This window comes from Heterodontus francisci, chromosome 10 (assembly GCF_036365525.1).
Source record: "Heterodontus francisci isolate sHetFra1 chromosome 10, sHetFra1.hap1, whole genome shotgun sequence".
Lineage (NCBI taxonomy): Eukaryota > Metazoa > Chordata > Chondrichthyes > Heterodontiformes > Heterodontidae > Heterodontus > Heterodontus francisci.
Window position 1 is genome coordinate 12188712 of NC_090380.1, and position 27191 is coordinate 12215902.

At 47.1% G+C, this 27191-nt stretch overlaps 1 protein-coding gene across 5 annotated transcripts in view; it reads left to right on the forward strand.

The window, feature by feature from the left end:
- The window catches only part of LOC137374291 (ankyrin repeat and SOCS box protein 9-like), a 106789-nt gene that overhangs the window by 21529 nt on the left and 58069 nt on the right, over positions 1 to 27191 (forward strand). For all 5 annotated transcript variants that reach the window (XM_068040101.1, XM_068040106.1, XM_068040105.1 and 2 more), the window contains exons 3-4: positions 4651 to 4730; positions 11774 to 11881. In XM_068040101.1, coding sequence (XP_067896202.1) covers positions 4651 to 4730; positions 11774 to 11881 — 188 coding nt within the window. The remainder of the gene's footprint in view (positions 1 to 4650; positions 4731 to 11773; positions 11882 to 27191) is intronic.

A 27191-nucleotide genomic window follows, 5' to 3' on the forward strand; every position in this document is an offset into this window, starting at 1 on the left:
TTCCCCGCAGGTTAGTCATGTGACTAGTTCCTTCTATGGAACAGTCTCTTCCCATCGTTGGTTGAAGATTCAAATTTCTTTGTCACAGCCAGTTAGCCACATGACTAAAACTGATCTGACCACTTCTGTGAATTGGAGGAACAACTGCTGGATCGCCGTTGTTTCAAAATTGTCTGTTACCATGGAACTGTCTTTCCAGTCAGAGATTGCAATTTTTAAAGTTTTAATGTTCATGTGGTGAATTAATGTGTTTTGGCAGGTGGGGGTTTGCCTGACACCTCCACACCCAGGGAAATGAAATGCGATTTGAAGAAAATGGCACATTTCATTAGAGTTTGAGAGAAATATAAGGTACAGAAAGATAATGCATTTCTCTCATTCATTTCCATTCATTCAGTAGTCTTGAAGCTCATCAAGATGGTCCGTTCTGAGGGGTGGGATACAGGGCTGCTTTAATTTCTCCTTTTTTTCTTCAGGTGAGTTAGTTGGGGGGGGCGGGGTTGGTGTCCATCCTCAACTCTGATTCAGGCAAAGACTTTTGGCTTCAGGGGATGGGTGGTTCCCTTTTCCTTTGACTGTGGGGGAGGAGTCTCTGTTACTCTGCCCTTTGTTCTCTCGGACATTCATACCTGCAGGTATTTGTGTATATTTAACTGCATTCTTCTGTGACACTTCGACTAGGTGAGGCATCACCCTCACAGTTTCTCTGCCCCCTAGAGGTGTCTCTGTCTCTGCAGGTTCCTGTAAATGCTGTTAGCAACTCTGGTGGGGTGCTTCTAGAGTCTGCATTTAGATAGGAGGATGTGGGGTCTACCTTTTCACATTTTCCTGGTTTGATTGACTTGGCAGTTGGGGTTTTTATCTGGGATTCTTCCCGGACTTCCTTTAACCTGCCCTCTAGGTCACTTTTTCCCCTTCTCTTTCTAAACTTTTGCCATCCATGTGCCTGCCTGTCCTCTTTTGGTCTCGGCGGGGATCCCTTACAGTTCACCAGCCCTCTGCTGGAGGGTCCTCCTAACAGGACCTAGGGGTGCAGATTTCACTGTAGGTTGGGGTTTCCCCTGAACCTGGCACATGTGGCAACTCCTGCAGTACTCCATCACATCTTTGTGGAGTTCTGGCCAGTCAAACTGCTGCTTTATGCAGGTTTTGGTCTTTCGTATATTTCTCTCCGGTACCTCTGTGGCACCACTAACTGGTGAACTACTGTCCACTCTTTCTTTTCTTTCTTTTCTTTTGGGCCTCCTTATCTCGAGAGACAATGGATACGCGCCTGGAGGTGGTCAGTGGTTTGTGAAGCAGCGCCTGGAGTGGCTATAAAGGCCAATTCTGGAGTGACAGGCTCTTCCACAGGTGCTGCAGAGAAATTTGTTTGTTGGGGCTGTTGCACAGTTGGCTCTCCCCTTGCGCCTCTGTCTTTTTTCCTGCCAACTACTAAGTCTCTTCGACTCGCCACAATTTAGCCCTGTCTTTATGGCTGCCCGCCCACTCATGGCCTTCAGATCTGTGTAGAGAACTCCATTTCCTCATCAGTACCTCATTCTTTAAAAAGTAGCAGTCAGGGACTCCCTCTGCTTCACTTTCAGACTGGGCAGCCTGTGTTAACCCTCGCAATACTGGGTCGGCTCGCTGAGCCTCAGCTAGGGAAAGTCCATTTAATTTATTCCTCGGGTCTCCTAACTTTCCAAAGAAAGTCTCGGCCAGGCAGACCTCATGGCCATTTGCCTGTAGTGTCAATGTAGTCTCCTCTGGGGGAGCTGGTTTGATCATGGCCTGACCCACTACACATTCAGGGACTCTGCAGGAGGCCGTCCCATGCTACCGCCCTGTCTCTGACCTCCTGCGGTCTTTCTTTCACCACTGCGGGGGCTACCACTTTCAGCCCTGCCAGATCATTACCTAGGAGCAGGTCAACCCCATCCACAGGCAAACGAGGGACAATCCCTACAGTCACCAGTCCCGAAACTAGGTCGCATTCTGGTTGCACCCAGTGTACAGGTACAGACATACACTGCCCTCCAATACCATTCACCACCATTTTGGTGTTCACTGCACTCTCTGGGGGAAAGGTCAGGCCTTTTCCCAGTAAAAGGGATCTGGTGGCTCCTATGTCCCTGAGAATCACTATGGGCTTGCTGGCCCCACTCGAGGGATATGGGGTTACTTTCTCTTCAGATACAAAACCCTGATAACCTTCAGGAATCCTATTAACTTTTCCTGCACTGGGCCTAGTAAGCTCTCTGGGTCGCATTACTACTGCAATAAAACCACAGCCTGTTCCATCTTTTCTATCGGGTTCTCCTCTTCACTGAGCGGTTGTGCCTTGATTAACCTTACCCCTTTAATTTCCAGCAGTCAGCTTTTAAATGCCCTGCCTTGTTAGAATGGAAGCACACAGGTCTCCGGGTCTCACTCTTGCTCACAGCACCTTTTTGGCTGGAGGAGTGCCCCCTCTGTCTCCTGCTTTTCTTTCTTTTCCAGGACTACCTTGGCTTCTATCACCTTCCCACCCTTTGTCCTTTTCAGATTTGTGGGGGTGATCAGGAAAGGTTTTCCCCCGGGAAACCGACTTATAGATTAAAGAAAATTCATTGGCCAAAACGGCTGCTTGCCAGGCTCCCTGAAACCACTGCTCCTCGACATGAGTTTTTACTGAGAGTGGGAGAGAGTTTTTAAATTCATCTAACAGGATTACTCCTCTGAGAGTCTCATAGCTGAGCTGTATTTTTAAAGCCCTCAGCCACTGGTCAAAAGCCAGCTGCTTGCTTCTTTCAAACTCCAGATAGGTTTGATTGGCTTGTTTTTTTGAGGGTTCTAAACTTCACGCGGTAGGCTTCAGGTACTAATTCGTATGCCTTGAGAATAGCATTTTTGGGTCAGTTCATGGCAGATGAGAGTTCATCAAACTATCAAGGAATAAATGACCTGGGCTTTTCCAGTTAGTTTGCTTTGTATTAAAAGAGACCAGGTCTCAGCTGGCCATTTTAGCTGCCTTGCCAGTTTCTCGAAAGACACGAAAAATGTTTCCGCATCTTCCTTGTTGAATTTTGGAATCAATTGGGCGAGTTTTAGCAATCTTGTACCCAAGCCTGAATTCCGATCCTCCATATTGGCCATGCTTTCACGAGGGTTACTCTTTCACTCCCTAGCTAACTCAAGCTGCTGTAACTCTCTTTCTTTGCTTTCTTTCCTCTCCCTCTCGTTCCTTCTCCATTCCATTTGCAAGGCTCTCTCTTTCTCCCTCCTGCCTCTCTCTTTTTCCTCTAATTCAAGTTTCATTTGTTACCATTGCATGTTTGCAACAGTGCCTGTCTGAGTCTGCTTCTGCTTCGTCAGATTCAAGGGAAAAATGGCTGGCCACTAGCCTTAGGAGTTCAGACTTCCTAGCCTTGCCATGTAATCCCCCACTGCTCAGCTCTTTTTCTCAACTCCTCCACAGACAGTGCTTTTAACTTTTCCTAAGTTACTTCACCCTGGCTTGGAGATCTACTCGCTTCAATTGCACACATGTTAGTATACAATCACACACAACCACAAGAAAACTTGTATTGATTTGCTGTTTTTGATTGAGAATAATTTGGCTTCCCACTTCAATTTTCACTCGTTTGCCTGTGGGTAACAAACCAGATGCTAGCACCCAATTTCTGTTACGACCAGGTGAGCAATGTGGTTTTTGGTTTTTTTAACTGGTCTTATTGTGACAGGGTAAAGTTTAAACAGTGTTTTGAGCTCCCCCTTTGTGTGAATCCTTGTTCACAGTTTCCAATTAGAAGGCAAAGAACTGAGCACAAACAGGCTTTCTTTGGTTTCAAGCAGAAAGAGGAAATTTAGTAACCTTAAACTTAACTCTAATATGGTTCATACCTATGATATACGACGTGCTCACACTAGCATGCACACGCGATATAAATATGCAGATAGGAATAGAAAAGAGCAGAAGAAAAGATAAGTAGAACAGTTTGATGCAATATCTTGTTACTGTTTCTCAAGCTCGCTGTAGTTCTTGATTGAAGATATGGTCTTGCGATTCATTGGGGCCCAGTAATCTTCTTAAAACTTTGTTCACGTGACAAACCTTTCTGTCTTTGAGTTTCACGTGTTTTCACAAGATTCAGTTCCATGGAACGAGATGAAGACAGGCAGGAGAGGAGATGTTCTTGCTTCCGTTCCGGGAGAGGTGTTTGCTCCATGAGTACATGGTTTTGTCTCTGAGTTCAAATCCTTTTGATGGGAGTTCAAATTGAAAAAAAACTCCCAAGTTGCCCTGCAGGTTAGTTATGTGACTAGTTCCTTATATGGAACAGTCTCTTCCCATGTTGGTTGGATGTTCAAATTTCTCTGACACAGCCAGTTAGCCATGTGACTAAAACTGGTATGACCACTTCTGTATATTGGAGGAACAACTGCTAAACTCCATTGTTTCAACATTGTCTGTTACCATGGAAATGTCTTTCCAGTCAGATTTCAATTTTTAAAGTTTTAATGTTAATGTGGTGAAATAATGAGTGCCTCAGTCTTGGCATGTGGGGGTTTGCCTGACAACAATACTCAATCCTAAAAAGGAACAACCTTGTCACTGTGGGAGCTTTGTCAATACAATACTTATTTGTTTGGTTCTATCTCATTTAGTTCTGAGTTTCTTTGATTTAGACACTGCATCAGACTGGTCCCCACTTCATGATGCTGCTATTCATGGACGTCTCATATCACTCCGGCAGCTCATCAGCCAGGTAGTTACAACATTTCATTCTGACATTACTGTATCTGCTCTAACTTCTGGGAAAACATTCTCTAATTTTATTTTAATTTTTAAGATTTTGTTCCAATATATTTAAATAAAATCATTGTGAGCACATTCATATTTTCAGATCATATGTACTATAAAGCCAGTTAGCTGAACCAAGCATTGCTCTTCCCCATCAATGTTACAATGTCATCTCCTGATTCTCATTACTGCAATGAATTGTTTTCTCCTAACACTTACTCGAGACTGAGAGACTGCCATATTGTTTGTGTTAAGTTTCTCTTCTCTGTGCTGTGAGCAACATGCATCACCAACAGTGCCAGAAGAGCCCCCCAAAAAATCATGTAACCTGCTGTTGATTAAGATGAGGAAAAAGGAACATATTTCCATTTGGAGCACTCAACCAGTAATTCTCCATCTCCGTGCTCCTAGTGGAAAGCCTCACCCATCAAGAGGATATATCAAAATTTCAGGTATACATTGCACCTGGATCACAAAGTAAGAGCATATTCCCTCATCATCATCAAATACTACTAGGTCATGTACAGTTACATTCAGAGTAAAGCTCCATCTAATCTGCCTCATATCCCAGTGTGATAATTTTGATAGACTTGATGTCTAGCTTCACTGCTGGTGTCCTGTGGGCTGTAGGTTCTATGAACCTAAAAGAACCAATCAGACAGGTTTTCTTGAGTTTAGACAAGAAAGAAGTTAGTTTATTGTACTTAAAATCTAAACCCGGTCTAAGTTAAAATAATAAAACTATGCTCCAACTGTCTCTCATGCACAAAAATAGTTAGTTATCAGGAATAGTTTGGGTTGGATTAGAGTCCAGAATAAATTTTTAAAAATACAGTCTGGGGTCTGGTAATTTAGTTGTCTTCCAGCTGAAGTTGTGATCCCAAAGTCTCTGGCTGGTAGAATTGCAGTTTGCAGCAAGCTCGCCTGGTTCTGGTTTTTCTTGGAGACAGTGATGTAGGTGGCTTTCTGTAGCTGATAGGCTTGGACAGGATTCAAAGCTTGCAGTATATCTGGAGAGAGAGAGAGACAGCCCCATCGAGGCTTTGCACAGTTATCTCTCAAAGCTTGTCTGCTGTTTGTAACAAAACTCCCAAGTTTTACACAGATTGGGAGACTGTCACATGGTGTTCTCAATAACTTTTTAATGAGGTCCAAAGTCTACAACCCAAATCTCTCGGTTTATTGTGTCAGTGTTTACCCCTTGGAGGTGCGTCTCCATTAGTGAATGCTCCAGGTGGCTGTGAATGTCCTGCTAACTAGGGTGATACTGGATAATCTACTCAGCTATCCAAGCCATTGTCCTGGACGGGAGCCTTGTTAGATATGTGTCTCCAATTCAATGTCCTGGAATGTGAGGTATTTCAATACAAATTGTGGTGGCCATCTTAGCTGCCAGCTTTTGAAAAGTTAAATGTAGGATCCCAGCTTTCCTTTTAAAGTTTAATGTAGGTTTCCAACCGATGAATTAAAAAGTCCTCATTCAGCAAAGCATGTTTTCTTAACAGTTTTGAAAGTGCAAATGACTTCATTTTCATACTGGAAGGCAAATAACTTAATTAAAACAAATCAAAAGAAAACTATTTTTTTTTTCAATGAAGTGTGCAATAAACATTCTTCTTCTTTGGCCTCCTTGTCACGAGAGACAATGGGTAAGCACGTGGAGGCAGTAAGTAGTTTGTGAAGCAGTGCCTGGAGTGGCTGTAAAGGCCAATTCTAGAGTGACAGACTCTTCCACAGGTGCTGCAGATAAAATTGGTTGTCAGGGCTGTTACACAGTTGGCTCTCCTCTTGCGCTTCTGTATTTTTTCCTGCCAACAGCTAAGGCTCTGTGACTCGCCACTCTTTAGCCCCGTCTTTATGGCTGTATGCCAGCTCTGGCGATCACTGGCAACTGACTCCTACGCACTTGTGATCAATGTCACAGGGCCTCATGTCGCGTTTGCAGACGTCTTTAAAGCAGAGACATGGACGGCCGGTGAGTCTGATACCATTGACGAGCTCATTGTACAATGTGTCCCTGGGGATCCTGCCAACTTCCTTGCAGCTCACATGGCCAAGCCATGTCAAGCGCTGCTGGCTCAGTAGGGTGTATATGCTGGGGATGTTGGCCGTCTTGAGGACTTCTGCGTTGGAGATACGGTTCTGCCACATGATGCCAAGGATTCTCCAAAGGCAGCGAAGATGGAATGAATTGAGACGTCGCTCTTGGTTGACATACGTTGTCCAGGCCTCGCTGCCGTAGAACAAGGTACTGAGGCCACAGGCTTGATACGCTTGGACTTTTGTGTTCTGTGTCAGTGCGCCATTTTCCCACACTCTCTTGGCCAGTCTGGACATAGCAGCGGAAGCCTTTCCCATGCGCTTGTTGATTTCTGCATCGAGAGACAGGTTACTGGTGATAGTTGAGCCCAGGTAGGTGAACTCTTGAACCACTTCCAGAGCGTGGTCGCCAATATTGATGAATGGAGCATTTCTGACGTCCTGCCCCATGATGTTCGTTTTCTTGAGGCTGATGGTTAGGCCAAATTCGTTGCAGGCAGCCACAATCCTGTCCATGAGTCTGCAGACACTCTGTGTGGGATGTTACTGCAGCATCATCAGCAAAGAGGAGTTCCCTGATGACCTTCCGTACTTCGGTCTTCGCTCTTAGACGGACAAGTTTGAACAACCTGCCATCTGATCTAGTGTGGAGGAAAGTTCCTTCTTAAGACTTGAACGCATGTGAGAGCAGCAGGGAGAAGAAGATCCCAAACAGTGTAGGTGCGAGAACACAGCTCTGTTTCACGCCACTCAGGATAGGAAAGGGGTCTGATGAGGCACCGCCATGCTGAATTGTGCCTTTCATATTGCCATGGAATGAGGTGATACTTAGTAGCTTTGGTGGACATCCGATCTTTGTTAGTAGTCTGAAGAGACCACGTCTGCTGACGAGGTCAAAGGCTTTGGTGAGATCTATGAAAGCAGCGTAGAGGGGCATCTGTTGTTCGCGGCATTTTTCCTGTAGCTGGCGAAGGGAGAACAGCATGTCAATGGTGGATCTCTCTGCTCGAAAGCCACATTGTGCCTCAGGGTAGACACGCTCAGTCAGCTTCTGGAGCCTGTTTAAAACGACTCGAGCAAAGACTTTCCCCACTATGATGAGCAGGGAGATTCCACGGTTGTTGCAGTCACCGCGGTCACCCTTGTTCTTATAGAGGGTGATGATATTGGCATCGCGCATGTCCTGTGGTACTGCTCCCTCATCCCAGCACAGGCAAAGCAGTTCATGGAGTGCTGACAGTATAGCAGGCTTGGCACTCTTGATTATTTCAGGGGTAATGCCATCCTTCCCAGGGGCTTTTCCACTGGCTAGAGAATCAATGGTATCACTGAGTTCCGATTTTGTTGGCTGTTCGTCTAGCTCATCCATGTCCGGCAGAGTCTGGGCTGCCTTGAGGGCGGTCTCAGTGACAACATTTTCCCTGGAGTACAGTTCTAGGTAGTGCTCCACCCAGCGGTCCATGTGCTTGTGTTGGTCAGTGATCATGTCCCCTGATTTAGACTTGAGGGGGGCGATGTGCCTGATGGTTGGCCCAAAAGCTCTCTTGATGCCATCATACATTCCTCTGATGTTTCCGGTGTCGGAGGCCAGCTGAATACGACTGCATAGGTGTTGGCAGTAGTCATTTGCGCAGCGCCTGGCTGTTCTTTGTGCAGTGCCTCTGGCTGCTTTAAGTGCTATGGATGTTAACTCACTGGGGGCTTTCTTGTAGTTCAACAGTGCAATGGCTGTGACAGGTTCCAGCTCTTCAAAGTGAGTTTGCCAGAGGTGGTCATTGCTGAGTCATAGGTGGCGTCTCTGATGTGGGCCCACTTGGTCTTTGCATCCCCTGTAGGAGTCTTGAAGGGCTTTTTCAAGTGAATTTAGGAACTTATGTAACAGCTGTGGATAAGAGATTCTGTTAGTGTTGGTGCGTGGGCGGCCCTTCTGTTTGGAGCGATGCAGCTTCTTTGGTTTGAGTGTAACCTTGCTGCACACCAGAGAGTAGTTGGTGTCGCAGTCCGCACTGTGGAAGCTGAGTGTGATTTGAACGCTGTTTAAAGAGGCTCGCCTTGTGACGATGAGGTCCAGCTGGTGCTAACGACGTGATTTTGGGTGCCTCCATGAAACCTGATGACCGGGTTTAGTATGAAAGAATGAGTCGGTGATGGGTACACAACTCCAGCAGTCTCTGGCCATTCTCATTCATCCTTCTAATGCTATAGCGCCCAAGGCAGGAGGGCCATGAGTCATGGTCAGCCCCGACCCTGGCTTTAAAGTCCCCCAGCAGGAACAAATGTTCGGTATTGGGAATGCTACTAATGATATTATGGAGTTCCTCGTAGAACTGGTCTTTAGCTGCAGGTGGGGAGCAGAGTGTTGGAGCATAGATGCTGAGTAGGTGTACTGGACCAGAGGCGGTGAGCAGTCAGATGGGCACTATGCGTTCTGAGCCATTTGAAGGTGGCTCTATCATGCTGAGCAAAGAGTTTCTGATGGCGAAGCCCACTACATGCTGTTTTGGTTCTTCAGGATCCCTACCCTGCCAGAAGAAGGTGTAGTCTTTCTCTGTCAGAGATCTGCTCGCAGGGAGGCGTGTCTCCTGAAGTGCTGCAATGTCCACATTGAGTCTACTGAGCTCGTTGTTAATGATGGCGGTCTTCTGAGAATCGTTGATTTGTGTAAGGTCTTCCGATAGGCCAGGACACATAGTTCTGATGTTCCAGCTTGCAAAACGAAGGGCTGGTGCCTCCTTTCCTTTTTTCATCGTGCTGTTTGGTGTGGTGTTACAGTCCACTTGTCGGGTAATGACGCTTGGGCAACTCAATAAACGTTATCTTTATCAAAACAGCGCATACGAATTGGGAGCAGGAGTAGGCCACTCGACCCCTCGAGCCTGCTCCACCATTCCATATGTTCATGGCTGAACTGATTACTCCAGATTCCACCTACTGCTGATAACCTTCCACCCCCTTGCTTATCAAGAATCTATCTACCTCTGCCTTAAAAATATTATTTTTAAACAGTGACCCCTAATTTAAGATTCTCCCACAAGGGGAAACATCCTTTCCACATCCACCCTGTCAAGACCCCTCAGGATCTTATATGTTTTAATCAAGTTGCCTCTTACTCTTCTAAATTCCAGCAGATACAAGCCTAGCCTGTCCAATCTTTCCTCGTAAGACAGGCCACCCATTCCAGGTATTAGTCTAGTAAACTTTCTCTGTACTGCCTCCAATGCATTTACATCCTTCCTTAAATAAGGAGACCAGTACTGTACACAGTACTTCAGATGTGGTCTCACCAATGCCCTGTATAGCTGAAGGATAACCTCCCTACTTTCGTATTCAATTCCACTCGCAATAAACGATAACATTCTATTAGCTTTCCTAATTATGTGCTGTACCTGCATACTAGCCTTTTGTGATTCATGCACTCGGACACCCTTCATATCATCCTTCAACTCTGGATTTTTTTCCTCTTTCAGATTGCTAAATCGGGGACGTTTGCATTTTTAGCCCATTTCTGCCTGTTTTCTTAACCTGTCTTCCTAAGCAACAAGACATTCTCTCAGTGCAGCAGGAAAAGCTTGTGGTGTCAAGTGTGTATAAATATTGCCAGCAGAACGAGGAGCTGGTATGATTCCTTCCTTAAAGTTTTCAGTAAATATATTGCCAGTTGTACCTCCTTTAACAGATTGCTTGTAGTTTGTGAGGCAGAGTTTTGTATTTTCTTCCTCATTCTCCTCTTCTGTCTCAACCTTTTGCCTTGCAATCTTTAGTTCCTCATTTTTGTGACGATTAGGTTCCTGGGAGAATAGCATTCCGATGGACTCCATCTAGTATGTACATTGCCAACGATGATGAGTTCTGCTTCCTTGCCTTTCGCTCGCCAACATCTTTGCTTTTCTGTTCTAACCATCTTTGCATTCATAATCCTTCAGGCCAATCAGCCACTCCCATTGTCTGTCACAGGGAGTATGCTGGAGACTTCAGTTACTACTCCAAATCACCCATCAAATTTTAATCAATAAGATAATGCCATTTAATCTTCATTAACATTGGAAATTGTAGAACATAAAGTGTTCACAAAAGTTTGTTTTCAGTTAGCTGACAACAGATAGAAACCCATCACAATGAATCCCTTGCTCAAACTAACAAGATATCCACATGGAGCCAGTATCCGGTCAGGGTGGAGTACATACTGTGTTTCCATAAACATACAAGCACTCTCCTAAACGCAGGGAACAGATAGGGAGTAGCCAATGCTATGCAATCCTGGGTGTGTACACAGGTGTTACAGTAGTTTAGCCAGAGTAAACCAGCAGCCTACCCTTCGTGTTCATCTGGGACCACCCCACCCATTAGTGCATTGGTTTGCAGGGCTATCTGCAGCCTGGTCAAATCCCAGTCAGAATCCTCCTGGTTCCATCAATAAACCAGGCTGGGGTTAATCATCAATTTCCTGGAGTAGTGTGGACCTACAAAGGCCCATGAGGCATCAGATAAATATTGGTTAATTCTGTGACACACAAGCTGATGTAATCACATTATTTCAAGTTGCAAATCTCCATGACAAACCAACCCAGTCAAATGATTTTATTAACTAATCCTGTCATGTAGTTTTACCATCACTTCAAATTGTGCCTCATTGAGCCCAGCTTCATAAAAATTGTGTGTTTGCCAAAACTTTTTAAAAAAGGATTTAATGACTTTGATTGTCATTTTATATGTGACCTTCTCAAGATGAAAATAATGCTTGGCTTTTCTATTTTTCTCCTCTTCCTAAGCAAAAAATGAAAGATTTGCCATATCATCTTTTTAGAAAGGGAATACGCCTTTAATATTTCTTGGAAGGAAGGCATATGGATTAAGTAACCAAGGCTTTCTTAATGTGTAGATAATATGTGGCAAATACTGCAAACTCAGCTGCTATTGGCTACATCATGAGCCACATGACCATTCGAAAAATCAATGTTTGTCTTCCAGGGCCACAGTGCAAATCTCCTTACAATGAACCACGTCTCACCGCTTCATGAAGCCTGCCTGGGTGGACACGTTGCCTGTGCAAAATATCTGCTGGAAAATGGAGCAAAGGTAAGGTGTGCTCACAATCCAGGAATGAAGAATTGTCAGATTAGTTTACCATTTATTCTCTGGAAGGAACAAACCACTGGCTGTGCAGCATTGCTGCACAGACAACAGTTCAAAAAGCATTTCAGAATCAATTGGGGTGGCGCAGTGGTTAGCACCGCAGCCTCACAGCTCCAGTGACCCGGGTTCAATTCTGGGGACTGCCTGTGTGGAGTTTACAAGTTCTCCCTGTGTCTGCGTGGGTTTCCTCCGGGTGCTCCGGTTTCCTCCCACATGCCAAAAGACTTGCAGGTTGATAGGTAAATTGGCCATTATAAATTGCCCCTAGTATAGGTAGGTGGTAGGGAAATATAGGGACAGGTGGGGATGTGGTAGGAATATGGAATTAGTGTAGGAATAGTATAAATGGGTGGTTGATGGTCAGCACAGACTCGGTGGGCCGAAGGGCCTGTTTCAGTGCTGTATCTCTAACTACTGCTTTTATAATTGGTAACAGGATCTGAGTCTGTTAACATGCAGTCCATAGTTTTAAACATTGCTTTTCTGTTGTTGCTGTATCAACACAAACAAATATGAACTTCATCAAAGCAGCTGGCTTCCATTTAGCCTAGTTCTTAATGCAGAGAACAATTAGAAGGGATCCTTGCCATCCATGAACTTACATTGGATGATTGCAATATCATTTCCTTGACGGAAACCTGGCTGTGGGCTGATGACACTTTTTCCCTAAATGGAAGCCTCCTCACCTGATTATACCTAGCAACACTTGCCCCATTATTACTGTGACAGTGGTGATGTGGCTTTCATCACCAAATCACACCTTAGCCTGCTCCCTTCCTCCTTTGGCGGCACCTCCTCCTTTCAGTATCTGCCCTTGTTCCTCACCTCTCATTTCAAATCTTCATTCTCTATAGCCCACCCAAGTATGATAAAAGTTTTTACACTGAGAAATTTTCACTGATTTTCTCCCTCAACCAAGCATCGTCTCGTCTGGTGATTTCAACCTCCATCCCAACTCATGCTGTCTCTCCTCTGAGTTCACTGCACTCTCATCATCCCTTAATTTCATCCTCCATGTAAACTCCCCAACCCATATTCAGCCACCCCCTTGACCTTGCCATCTCACATGTCTTGCTGGTCCCATCATATCAATCACAGATAAGGCCATCTCTGATCACTTCTTTGTATCACTCTCCACCCACATCTCCCTTTCATGTCCCAATCCTCCTGTATCTTCCCCATGCAAAACTATCCCTCAATTCACTTACAGCTGTACTTTCAAACGCCTAACTGCCTAGCTTTTGGTCCTCCACTCAGCACAGCATTTCTGTAGCTACTGATTTGCTCAACCGCACCGTGACCTTTGCCCTAGTCCCCACTAAAATTATTACACACTCTCACCCTGGCCATTCCCCCCAGTACTGCCCTCATCTCCACCCCGTTAACTCCAAGGGGCGCAGACTTGAATGGATAGGGCAGATAACTGGTTTAGCCATTTATCGCCAGAGCTGGTTGGACCGCAGAAGCACTGTCCGGGTCCTGTCCTTGTCTGCGAAAACTGCTCATTATTCTCGGGTCATCCTGGAATGCAAAAGTAACACCCGGGTTCTTTTCCCAACTTAAACCATCTTCTTAAACCCCTCATGCTTGCTCCGAGCTCATCTTGTTCATGAGACATTGTTCCTGATCCCTCGACCCTATTCCCACTAAACTGCTGACTGCCCAATTTCCCGTCCTGGTTCTATTGTGAGCTGATATTGTTAACGATGAGTTTTTCCAATGTTTTCTGTTTTTATTTATTGTTAGTGGCTCTCTCTGTTCAAGTACTGGCCCTCCTTCAAATATGTCGTCATTACCCTTTCCTAAATTGGCAGGGTGAGCTGCATAAAGGAGTGAGTACGATCTGATAGCTATTACAGAGACACGGCTGCGGGATGGCATAGATTGGGACCTGAATATTAAAGGATACATGACATTTAGGAAGGACAGGAAGCTGGTAAAAGGTGGAGGGGTGGCTCTGTTAATTAATGATGGTATGAGCAAACTGGAGAGGGAGGACCAAAGTTCAGGAAACCAGGATGTAGAAGCGGTTTGGGTCGAGATGCGAAATGATAAAGGCAAGAAGTCACTTGTAGGAATGGTATACAAGTCCCCTAACAGTAACCACACAATAGGGCAGGTTATAAAGGAAGAAATAATAGGAGCTTGTCAGAAAGGTACCGCGATAATCATGGGGTTTAATCTACTTATAAACTAGAAAAATCAGATGGGCAAAGGTAGCCTAGATGAGTTCATGGAAAGTTTTCGGACGTTTCTTAGAACAGCACGTTCTGGAGCCAGCCAGAAAGCAGGCTGTACTGGACCTGGTATTGTGCAACGAGATAGGATTAATTAATGACATTATAGTGAAGGTACCCCTCCTTCCCCTTCCACCCCCCCACTTCCCCTTCCCAGCTCCACACTCTCAGCTCAACCCCCCCACCCCCCCCCGCACCATCTTCCCCCTGCACCCCCTTCCCCTGCATCCCTTCCCCTGCACCCCCTTTCCCTGCACCCCACCCACCCCCTTACAGCCCCCTTCCCAGCTCCCTCTCGCACCCCATCCTCCCACCGGCATCATCCTACACCTGTGGAGGGGCCCTAACAACCCCACTGCCTTGTGGGCGTCTCGGGAGAGACCACGGCTAAGGGAGTAAACCCTGACAGAAAATAAGGAGCGGAACCCCATAGGCGGTCATGTGTCACCTTTGGCATGTTTCCGGCAGTTCCTGCAGCCAAACCGGTGCCAAACGTCGTGCTCTGCTCTCCTTTGGACCCCACCAGAAAGGCCGAGAGGGGGGTTTTGACGATTGGGCAACTCTCAACCTCCATACATTCGCCCAGGCATGCACCATGGAGAGGTCACTCCATAGTTGCCTCACAGCGACTGAAACAACACGGAAGGCAGCAGTTACGGGTTATAAGTCCAGCTAAATTGGCATAGAGATTGGGTGCCACGGATTGCCTTTGTCGGTGGGAGAGGTCATCGCACCTCACTGGACAGCTACTGCCCGCCTCAAACCGGGCAGCCCCCAGTCAATAAGGTTCTGTCCTGCCGCAGTCCACCTGCTTCAATGGGTGCTTGGAGCTCAGGGTCATTGCCCGAAAGGCGTACTGCAACACCGCACCAAACAACATGAAAAAAGGAAAGAAGGTACCAGCCCTTCGCTTTGCAAGCTGGAACGTCAGAACTATGTGTCCTGGCCTGTCGGAAGACCTTACACAAATCAACGATTCTCGGAAGACCGCCATCATTAACAACGAGCTCAGTAGACTCAGTGTGGACATTGCAGCACTTCAGGAGACAAGCCTCCCCGCGAGTGGATCTCTAGCAGAGCAAGACTGCACCTTCTTCTGGCAGGGCAGGGATCCTGAAGAACCTAGACAGCATGGAGTGGGCTTCGCCATCAGAAACTCCTTGCTCAGCATGATAGAGCCTCTCTCAAATGGCTCGGAACGCGTACTGTCCATCCGACTGCTCACCACCTCTAGTCCACTACACCTACTCAGCATCTAAGCTCCAACACTCTGGTCCCCACCTGAAGCTAAAGACCAGTTCTACGAGGAACTCCATAACATCATTAGCAGCATCCCCAACTCCGAACACCTGTTCCTGCTGGGGGACTTTAATGCCAGGGTTGGGACCGACCATGACTCATGGCCCTCCTGCCTTGGGCGCTATGGCGTTGGAAGGATGAATGAGAACGGGCAGAGACTGCTTGAGTTGTGTACCCATCATAACCTCTGCATCACCAACTCGTTCTTTCACACTAAACCCTGTCACCAGGTTTCATGGAGGCACCCAAGATCACGTCGTTGGCACCAGCTAGACCTCATCGTCACAAGGCGAGCCACCTTAAACTGTGTTCAAATCACGCAGCTTCCACAGTGCGGACTGATACACCGACCACTCCCTGGTATGCAGCAAGGTCAGACTCAGACCAAAGAAGTTGCATCATTCCAAGCAGAAGGGCCACCCGCGCATCAACACGAGCAGAATTTCTCATCCACAGCTGTTACAAAAATTTCTAAATTCACTTGTAACAGCCCTTCAAAACACTCCCACAGGGGATGCTGAGACCAAGTGGGCCCACATCAGAGACGCCATCGATGAGTCAGCTTTCACCACCTACGGCAAACGTGCGAAGAGAAATGCAGACTGGTTTCAATCTCACTTTGAAGAGCTAGAACCTGTCATAGCCGCTAAGCGCACTGCACTGTTGAACTACAAGAAAGCCCCCAGCGAGTTAACATCCGTAGCACTTAAAGCAGCCAGAAGCACTGCACAAAGAACAGCCAGGCGCTGCGCAAGTGACTACTGGCAACGCCTATGCAGTCATATTCAGCTGGCCTCAGACACCGGAAACATCAGAGGAATGTATGATGGCATGAAGAGAGCTTTTGGGCCAACCATCAAGAAGATCGCCCCCCTCAAATCTAAATCAGGGGACATAATCACTGACCAACGCAAACAAATGGACCGCTGGGTTGAGCACTACCTAGAACTGTACTCCAGGGAGAATGCTGTTACTGAGACTGCCCTCAATGCAGCCCAGCCTCTACCAGTCATGGATGAGCTGGACATACAGCCAACCAAATCGGAACTCAGTGATGCCATTGATTCTCTAGCCAGCGGAAAAACCCCTGGGAAGGACAGCATTACCCCTGAAATAATCAAGAGTGCCAAGCTTGCTATACTCTCAGCACTACATAAACTGCTATGCCTGTGCTGGGACGAGGGAGCAGTACCTCAGGACATGCACGATGCCAATATCATCACCCTCTATAAAAACAAAGGTGACCGCGGTGACTGCAACAACTACCGTGGAATCTCCCTGCTCATAGTGGGGAAAGTCTTTGCTCGAGTCGCTCTAAACAGGCTCCAGAAGCTGGCCGAGCTCATCTACCCTGAGGCACAGTGTGGCTTCCATGCAGAGAGATCGATCGTTGACATGCTGTTCTCCCTTCGTCAGATACAGGAGAAATGCCGCGAACAACAGATGCCCCTCTACATTGCTTTCATTGACCTCACCAAAGCCTTTGACCTAGTCAGCAGACGTGGTCTCTTCAGTCTACTAGAAAAGATTGGATGTCCACCAAAGCTACCAAGTATCATCACCTCATTCCATGACAATATGAAAGGCACAATTCAACATGGCGGCACCTCATCAGACCCCTTTCCTATCCTGAGTGGCGTGAAACAGGGCTGTGTTCTCACACCCACACTTTTTGGGATTTTCTTCTCCCTGCTGCTTTCACATGCGTTGAAGTCTTCTGAAGAAGGAATTTTCCTCCACACAAGATCTGGGGGCAGGTTGTTCAACCATGCCCGTCTAAGAGCGAAGTTCAAAGTACGGAAAGTCCTCATCAGGGAACTCCTCTTAGCTGACGATGCTGCTTTAACATCTCACACTGAAGAGAGTTTGCAGAATCTCATCGACAGGTTTGCGGCTGCCTGCAATGAATTTGGCCTAACCATCAGCCTCAAGAAAACGAACATCATGGGGCAGGCCGTCAGAAATGCTCCATCCATCAATATTACCACGCTCTGGAAGTGGTTCAAGAGTTCACCTACCTAGGCTCAACTATCACCAGTAACCTGTCTCTAGATACAGAAATCAACAAGCGCATGGGAAAGGCTTCCACTGCTATGTTCAGACTGGCCAAGAGAGTGTGGGAATATGGCGCACTGACACGGAACACAAAAGTCCGAGTGTATCAAGCCTGTGTCCACAGTACCGTGCTGTATGGCAGCGAGGCATGGACAACGTATGTCAGCCAAGAGTGACGTCTCAATTTATTCCATCTTCGCTGCCTCTGGAGAATACTTGGCATCAGGTGGCAGGACTGTATCTCCAATACAGAAGTCCTCCAGGCGGCCAACACCCCCAGCTTGTATACACTACTGAGTCAGCGGCACTTGAGATGGCTTGGCCATGTGAGCCGCATGGTAGATGGCAGGATCCCCAAAGATACATTATACAGCGAGCTCGCCACTGGTATCAGACCCACCAGCCGTCCATGTCTCCGCTTCAAAGACGTCTGCAAACGCGACATGAAGTCCTGTGACATTGATCACAAGTCGTGGGAGTCAGTTGCCAGCGTTCGCCAGAGCTGGCGGCCAGTCATTAAGGCAGCACTCAAGTGGCGAGTCGAAGAGACTTGGCAGTTGGCAGGAAAAAAGACAAAAGCGCAAGGGGAGAGCCAACTGTGCAACAGCCCTGACAATCAAATTTTTCTGTAGCACCTGTGGAAGAGCCTGTCACTCTAGAATTGGCCTTTATAGCCACTCCAGGCGCTGCTCCACAAACCACTGACCACCTCCAAGCGCTTAACCATTGTCTCCCGAGACAAGGAGGCCAAAGAAGACTCCTAGGCAGCAGCGATCATTATATGATTGAATTTTACATTCAGTTTGAGAGAGAGAAGAGTGAGTCTATGACTAGTATTTTAAACTTAAATAAGGGCAATTATGAGACGCGACAATGGAGTGAGCTAAAATTGAACTGGCAAATTAGATTAAGGAATAGGTCAATGAAGATGCAGTGGCAGACATTTAAGGGGGTATTTCAGAATACACAATAGATACATTCCAATGAGAGAAAAATTCCAAGGGGAGGACCCACCATCTGTGGTTAACTAAAAAAAAGTTAAAGATAGTATCAAACTTAAAGAAAAAGCCTATAATTGCGCAAAGATGAGTGGCAGGTCAGAAGATTGAACAGAATAGAAAAAGCAGAAAAGAATGACTAAAAGATTAATAAGGAGGGAAAAATTAGAGTACGAGAGAAAACTAGCTACAAATATAAAGACAGATAGTCAGAGATTCTGTAGATATTTTTAAAAGCGTTAACAAAGTGAGCATTGCTCCTATAGAAAGTGAGTCTGGGGAATTAATGGCAAATAAGGAGATGGCAGATGAATTGAACAGGTATTTTGCACCAGTCTTCACTATAGAGGATACAAGTAACATCCTAGAAATAGCTGTAAATCAGGAAATGGAAGGAAAGGAGGGACTCGAGAAAATTACAATCACTAGGGCAGTGGTACTGAGCAAATTGTTGGAGCTGCGTGTTGACAAGTCCCTGGGTCCTGATAGACTTCATCCTAAGGTCTTAAAAGAAATGGCTAATGAGATAGTTGATGCGTTTTAATTTTCCAAAATTCCTTAGATTCGGGGAAGGTTCCATGAGATTGGAAATTAGCCAATGCAACACCTTTATTCAAAAAGGAAGAGAGACAGAAAGCAGGAAACTACAGGCCAGTTAGCTTAACATCTGTCATAAGGAAAATGTTAGAAGCTGTTATTAAAGACATTATAGCAAGGCACTTAGAAAAATTCAAGGTAATCAGACAGAGTCAACATGGTTTTGTGAAAGGGAAATCATGTTTAATTAATTTATTGGAGTTCTTTGAAGAAGTAACGCGCTGTGGATAAAAGGGAACTGGTGGATGTACTTAGATTTCCAGAAAGCACTTGATAAGGTGCCACAAAAGGTTATTACGGAAAATAAAAGCTCATGGTGTAGTGGGTAACATAATGGCATGGAGAGAAAATTGGCTAGCTAACAGGATGTAATTAGGAAAGCTAATAGAATATTATCCTTTATTGCGAGGGGAATTGAATACAAAAGTAGGGAGGTTATGCTTCAGCTATACGGGGCATTGGTGAGACAACATCTGGAGTACTGTGTACAGTATTGGTCTCATTTAAGGAAAGGTGTAAATGCGTTGGAAGCAGTTCAGAGAAGGTTTACTAGACTAAAACCGGGAATGGGCGGGCTCTCTTACAAGGAAATGTTGGACAGGATGGGCTTGTACCCACTGGAGTTTAGAAGAGTAAGAGGCGACATGGTTGAAACATAGAAGATACTGAGGGGTCTTGACAGGGTGGATGTGAAAAGAATGTTTCCTCTTGTGGGAGATTCTGGAACGAGGGGACACTGTTTAAAAATAAGGGGTTGCCCATTTAAGACAGATGCAAAATTTTCTCTGAGGGTTGAGAGTCTTTGGAACTCTCTCAAAAGGCGATGGAAGTAGAGTCTTTGAATATTTTTAAGGCAGAGGTAGATAGATTCTTGATGAGCAAGGGGGTGAAAGGTTATTGGGGATAGGCGGGAATGTGGAGTCGAGGTTACAATCAGATTGAACGGCGGGGCAGGCGCGAGGGGCCGAGTGGTCTACTTTTCCTAATTCCTATGTTCGTATGTATAGTATTCCCCATCCCCGATCGAATACCCTGACTGACTGCATGCCCAGCCTGTCATTCAGAATGGCCACCAGGTGGGGAAATGATCGGTGACATGACAGACAATCTGTAGAGTTAAAACTCCACAATCTTTTGGGGAACCACAAATTGTGGTTTCTTGGCAACTTTCTGGCCAACTTGCTTCCTGTGGGTCAAATGGAATGCTTTGTGGAGGCATGAGTCTACTTGGTGGGCCAGCTGTCAGAGCTCGCTAAGGGAAAAATCACAGTGAAAACCCAAGAACACATTGTTGCAAATTCCTGAGTGTAGTGCCTACCATTTGAGGACAGGATTAGAGACTCCCCGCTCCGGACCCTGCTATCCCCAGAATCTCTGCCATCAGAGGAAATGAAACACGAGCCGCTATGGAGTTGTTTCGGAGCCGGAGCTGCGATGCCCAGACTGGGGCGACAGAGCGCATGCCAAAGGCCCAGCGAGAGCTCGGCCGCCCTGCTGGTCTCGTACGGAAAATCCTTGATCGGATCCCGGGAGAAGAAGCTCCACATCGCGGCCAGCCATAGAACTGACCCCCTTCCCCCTCGCACCTCCTTCCCCCCGCCCCCCCCACCCCTTCCCCCGCCCCCCACCCCTTCCCCCGCCCCCCACCCCTTCCCCTGCCCCCCACCCCTTCCCCCGCCCCCCACCCCTTCCCCCGCCCCCCACCCCTTCTCCCCCCCCCCCCCATCCTCACCCCCCTTCCCAGCCTCACCCCCCTTCCCAGCCTCACCCCCCCTTCCCAGCCTCACCCCCCCTTCCCAGCCTCACCCCCCCTTCCCAGCCTCACCCCCCCTTCCCAGCCTCACCCCCCCTTCCCAGCCTCACCCCCCCCTTCCCAGCCTCACCCCCCCCTTCCCAGCCTCACCCCCCCCTTCCCAGCCTCACCCCCCCCTTCCCAGCCTCACCCCCCCCTTCCCAGCCTCACCCCCCCCTTCCCAGCCTCACCCCCCCCTTCCCAGCCTCACCCCCCCCTTCCCAGCCTCACCCCCCCCTTCCCAGCCTCACCCCCCCCTTCCCAGCCTCACCCCCCCCTTCCCAGCCTCACCCCCCCCTTCCCAGCCTCACCCCCCCCTTCCCAGCCTCACCCCCCCCTTCCCAGCCTCACCCCCCCTTCCCAGCCTCACCCCCCCTTCCCAGCCTCACCCCCCCTTCCCAGCCTCACCCCCCCTTCCCAGCCTCACGCCCCCGCCACGCCCCCCTCGTGCCCCCCCCCTGCACGATTTACCAGCTGTGGCCCTGCTCAGGGATAGGAGCTAACAATCCCACTGCCTTGTGGGCATCTCTGGTGAGACCAAGGCTAAGGGAATAAACCCTAACAGAAAATCCAGAGCGGAACCCCTAAGGCAGTCATATGTCACCTTTGGCATGTTTCCGGCAGTTCCTGCAGCCATACTGGTGCCAAACGTCGTGCTCTGCACTCCTTTGGGCTCCACTAGGAAGGCCAATAGGGGGGTTTTGACGCTTGGACAATTCACAACCTCCATACATTCCACCCAGGCATGTACCATGGAGAGGTCACTCCATAGTCGCCTCACAGCGACCAAAGCAACACGGAAGGCAGCAGTTACGGTTTGTAAGACCAGCTCAACTGGCGTAGAGATTGGGCGCCACGGGTTGCCTTTGTCGGTGGGAGAGGTCATCGCATCTCACTGGACAGCTGCCGCCTGCCTCAAACCGGGCAGCCCCCGGTCAAAAAGGTTCTGTCCCGTCACAGTCCACCTGCTTCAGTGGGTGCTTGGAGCTCAGGGTCATTGCCCGACAAATGGACTGTAACACCGCACCAAACAACACGACAAAAAAAGGAAAGAAGGTACCAGCCCTTTGTTTTGCAAGTTGGAGCGTCAGAACTATGTGTCCTGGCCTGTCGGAAGACCTTACACAAACCAACGATTCTCGGAAGACTGCCATCATTAACAACGAGCTCCGTAGACTCAATGTGGACATTGCAGCACTTCAGGAGACACGCCTCCCTGCGAGTGGATCTCTAAGAGAACAAGACTACACCACCTTCTGGCAGGGTAGGGATCCTGAAGAACCAAGACAGCATGTAGTGGGCATCGCCATCAGAAACTCTTTGCTCAGCATGATAGAGCCACCTTCAAATGGCTCGGAACGCATAGTGTCCATCCGACTGCTCACCGCCTCTGGTCCAGTACACCTACTCAGCGCCTGTGCTCCAACACTCTGCTCCCCACCTGAAGTTAAAGACCAGTTCTACGAGGAAATCCATAATATCATTAGTAGCATTCCCAACTCCGAACACTTGTTCCTGCTGGGGGACTTCAACGCCAGGGTCGGGGCCGACCATGACTCATGGCCCTCCTGCCTTGGGCACTATGGCATTGGAAGGATGAATGAGAATGGACAGAGTGTGCTTGAGTTGTGTACCTATCATAACCTCTGCATTACCAACTCATTCTTTCACACTAAACCCTGTCACCAGGTTTCTTGGAGACACCCAAGATCTCGTCATTGGCACCAGCTGGACCTCATGGTCACAAGGCAAGCCTCTATAAACAGCATCCAAATCACACACAGCTTCCACAGTGCGGATTGCGACACCGACCACCCCCTGGTGTGCAGAAAAGTTAGACGCAAACCAAAGAAACGGCATCAATCCAAGCAGAAGGGCAGCCCACACATCAACACTAACTGAATTTCTTATCCACAGCTGTTACATAAGTTCCGAAATTCACTTGAAAAAGCCCTGCAAAACACTGTTGCAGGGGATGCAGTGACGAAGTGGGCCCAGATCAGAGATGCCATCTATGACTCAGCAATGACCACCTTTGGCAAACGTGAGAAGCAGAATACAGACAGGTTTCAATCTTACTTTGAAGAGCTGGAATATGTCATAGCCGCTAAGCGCACTGCACTGTTGAACTACAAGAAAGCCCCCAGCGAGTTAATATCCATAGCACTTAAAGCGCTGCGCAAAGAACAGCCAGGCGCTGTGCAAATGACTACTGACAACACCTATGCAGTCGTATTCAGCTGGCCTCAGACACCGGAAACATCAGAGGAATGTATGATGGCATTAAGAGAGCTTTTGGGCCAACTATCAAGAAGATTGCCCCCACCCCACCCCCCAAGTCTAAATCGGGGGCAACGATCACTGATAAACGCAAGCAAATGGACCGCTGGGTGGAGCACTACCTAGAACTGTACTCTAGGGAAAATGTCACTGATACCACCCTCAATGCAGCCCAGTCTGTGCCAGTCATGGATGAGCTGGACCAACTGCCAACAAAATCAGAACTCAGTGATGCCATTGATTCTCTAGCCAGTGGAAAAGCCCTTGGAAAGGATGGCATTACCCCTGAAATAATCAAGAGTGCCAAGCCTGCTATGGACTCCATGAACTGCTTTGCCTGTGCTGGGATGAGGGAGCAGTACCACAGGACATGCACGATGCCAATAACATCACCCTCTAAGAACAAGGGTGACTGCAACAACTACTGTGGAATTTCCCTGCTCAGCATAGTGAGGAAAGTCTTCGCTTGAGTCGTTTTAAACAGACTCCAGAAGCTGGCTGAGCGTGTCTACCCTGAAGCACAGTGCGGCTTTCGAACAGAGAGATCCACCATTGACATGCTGTTCGTGGGAAAGGCGTCCGCTGCTATGTCCAGATTGGCCAAGAGGGTGTGGGAAAATGGCGCACTGACACAAAAAACACAAGTCCAAGTGTTTCAAGCCTGTGTCCTCAGTACCTTGCTGTACGGCAGCAAGGCCTGGACAACGTATGTCAGCCAAGAGCAACATCTCAACTCATTCATCTTCGCTGCCTCCGGAGAATCCTTGGCATCAGGTGGCAGGACCATATCTCCAACGCAGACGTCCTGGTGGCGGCCAACATCCCCAGCATATACACCCTACTGAGCCAGTGGCGCTTGAGATGCCTTGGCCATGTGAGCCGCGTAGAAGTTGGCAGGATCACCAAGGACATATTGTACAGGGAGCTCGTCACTGGTATCAGACCCACCGGCCGTCCATGTCTCCGCTTTAACGACATCTGCAAACGTGACATGAAGTCCTGTGACATTGACCACATGTCGTGGGAGTCAGTTGCCAGTGATCACCAGAGCTGGCAGACAGCCATAAAGGCGGGGCTAAATAGTGGTGAGTCGAAGAGACTTAGCTGTTGGCAGGAAAAAAGACAGAAGCGCAAGGAGAGAGCCAACTGTGTAACAGACCCGACAACCAATTTTATCTGCAGCACCTGTGGAACAGTCTGTTACACTGAAATTGGCCTTTATAGCCACTCCAGGCGTTGCTTCACAAACCACTGACCACCTCCAGGCGCTTACCCATTGTCTCCCGAGATAAGGAGGCCAAAAGAAAGAAGATAGTACTAGAGAAGGAAGTAGTATCATAATAGATAGGAGCAGACTAAGAAGGACTACAAGTAATACAAAGGTTTAGATGCATGCATGTAAACGCAGAAATTTTGGTCAATAAGGTTGGTGAGCTACAAGCACAAGTAGCTGTATGGGAATGTAATATAGTGACAAAAACGGAGGGTGCAGAAAAGATTCACAAGGATGTTGCCTGGTTTGGAGGGCTTGAATTATTTGGGTCTGTTTTCCCTTGAATGAAAAAGGCTGAGAGGGGACATGATAGAGGTATATAAAATTATGAGAGACATAGATAGGGTAGATAGCCAGAGTTTGTTTCCCATGGTAGGGGTGACTCAAACTAGAGGGCATAGATTTAAGGTGAGAGGGAGGAAGTTTAAAGGGGATCAAAGGGGTAAATTTTTCACACAAAAAGTAGTGGGTATCTGGAATGAGCTGCCTGAGGAGGTGGTGGAGGCAGGAACAGTAGTGACATTTAAGAGGCATCTGACAGGTACTTGAATGAGCAAGGCATAGAGCAGGCAGGTGGGATTAGTATAGATAGGCATTATGGTTGGCATGGACGTGGTGGGCCGAAGGGCCTGTTTCTATGCTGTATGACTCTATGACTGCCTGGGCGAGATCACCTTTCCATCCTTTGTCATTTTTGGATTTGTGGGGGTCACTGACCCGAAACATTAACTCTGCTTCTCTCTCCACAGATGCTGCCAGACCTGCTGAGTATTTCCAGCATTTTTTTTGTTTTTGTTCCATTGTGGATTAAATTGGAGCAGGGAGTGGCCCCTTTGTCCTTTCCAAGTACTCTCTGTTACCTTGCAAATGTCTTTCCAGTCAAGGGTCTTTTTTTAAATAAGTTCTTTCTTTACTCCAGTAACAGTTTAAAAATCAATGTTCATGTGGCAAAATATGAGTGCCTCATTCTTGGCAGGTGGGGGCCTGTATGATGCAGTCTACTTAAAGAAGTGCATATGACCAAACTTTGCATGTTTAGTCGGAGGATTCAAACTTGTCGAAGTCCCAAGTTTAGTGTACAAGCTTCAGACTTTAATTGAATCCTGTATCTCTGTTCCAATGCCCACTTTTTATACATTTTTCTTGCCCTTTCTACCTGGCATTTCACACATTTCTGTATTTCACCATACAGCTGCATATAAACTGAATGTTATTGAGCTTCTTCCTTTTTCACTTATCAATAACTTGCATTTTTAACAAGTTATTTTTTACATACACCAGTACAACCTATCTGTTTTGCCATCACATCAGTTAATTTCACTCTTGTAACAGTTCTGTAGATGCAGGAAGGATGTTCCCGATGGTGGGGGAGTCCAGAACCAGGGGTCATAGTCTAAGGATACGGGGTAAACCTTTCAGGACTGAGATGAGGAAAAATTTCTTCACCCAGAGAGTGGGTGAGCCTGTGAAATTCGCTCCCACAGAAAGCAGTTGAGGCCACAACATTGTATGTTTTCAAAAAGGAGTTAGATATTGCTCTTGAGTCTAAAGGGATCAAAGGGTATAGGGCGAAAGCGGGAACAGGCTACTGAGTTGAATGATCAGCCATGATCATAATGAATGGCGGAGCAGGCTCAAAGGGCCAAATGGCCTACTCCTGCTCCTATTTTCTATGTTTCTGCGTTTCCATATCAATCAAAGGATGATGTCACAGATGTTCCCTTCTGCAGAACTAACCTGTTCAGTGCATCTTCAAACAATTGTAAATATACTGAATACAGCTGAGGAGAAAGATAGCTTTTGCAGTTAAATTAAGATTGAAACTCTTGTACCTTTTTTAAGGTTTAACTAAGCTAAGGCTTACAAAAGGGTTAACACTGAATAAGCTGGAAAGGGGTGGAGCAAACAGGCCCAATCATCCACAGACATTTTCAAAGCAGCATTACACTGGAAACTAAAGCAATCTTCTAGCCTTTTACTTATGTCATGTGTTTTCTCTTTTTGATGTTTGCTGTAGACTTTTAATTTCTTTTCTTCCTAATTCTTGGTTACCCCTGGCTTGACTAGCCAGGAGATTTTTACAGAATTGCTTTATAGCCTGACTGCTATGAAAGGGCTGATACTAACCCCTCGTCATCCTGTGCAATTTCTTTCCTTGTAACAAAAAATACTGCAAATGCTGGAAATCTGAAATAAAAACAGAAAATGCTGGGAATACTCAGCAGGTCAGGCAGAACTGACGAAAGGTCATCAGCCTGAAATGTTAACTCTCAGAGGCTGCCTGACCTGCTTCGGCAGTATATATGTTATAGATTTTTGGACACTAAAGGAATCATAGAAACATAGAAAATAGGAGCTGGAATAGGCCATTCGGCCCTTCAAGCCTGCTCCGCCATTCATTATGATCATGACTGATCATCCAACTCAGTAGCCTGTTCCGGCTTTCGCCTATACCCTTTGATCCCTTTAGACCCAACAGCTGTATCTAACTCCTTTTTGAAAACATACAATGTTTTGGTCTCAACTGCTTTCTGTGGTAGCGAATTCCACAGGCTCACCACTCTCTGGGTGAAGAAATTTCTCCTCATCTCAGTCCTGAAAGGTTTACCCCATATCCTTAGACTATGACCTCTGGTTTTGGACTCCCCCACCATCGGGAACATACTTCCTGCATCTACCCTGTCAAGTCCTGTTAGGAGTTTTAGAGGTTTCTATGAGATCC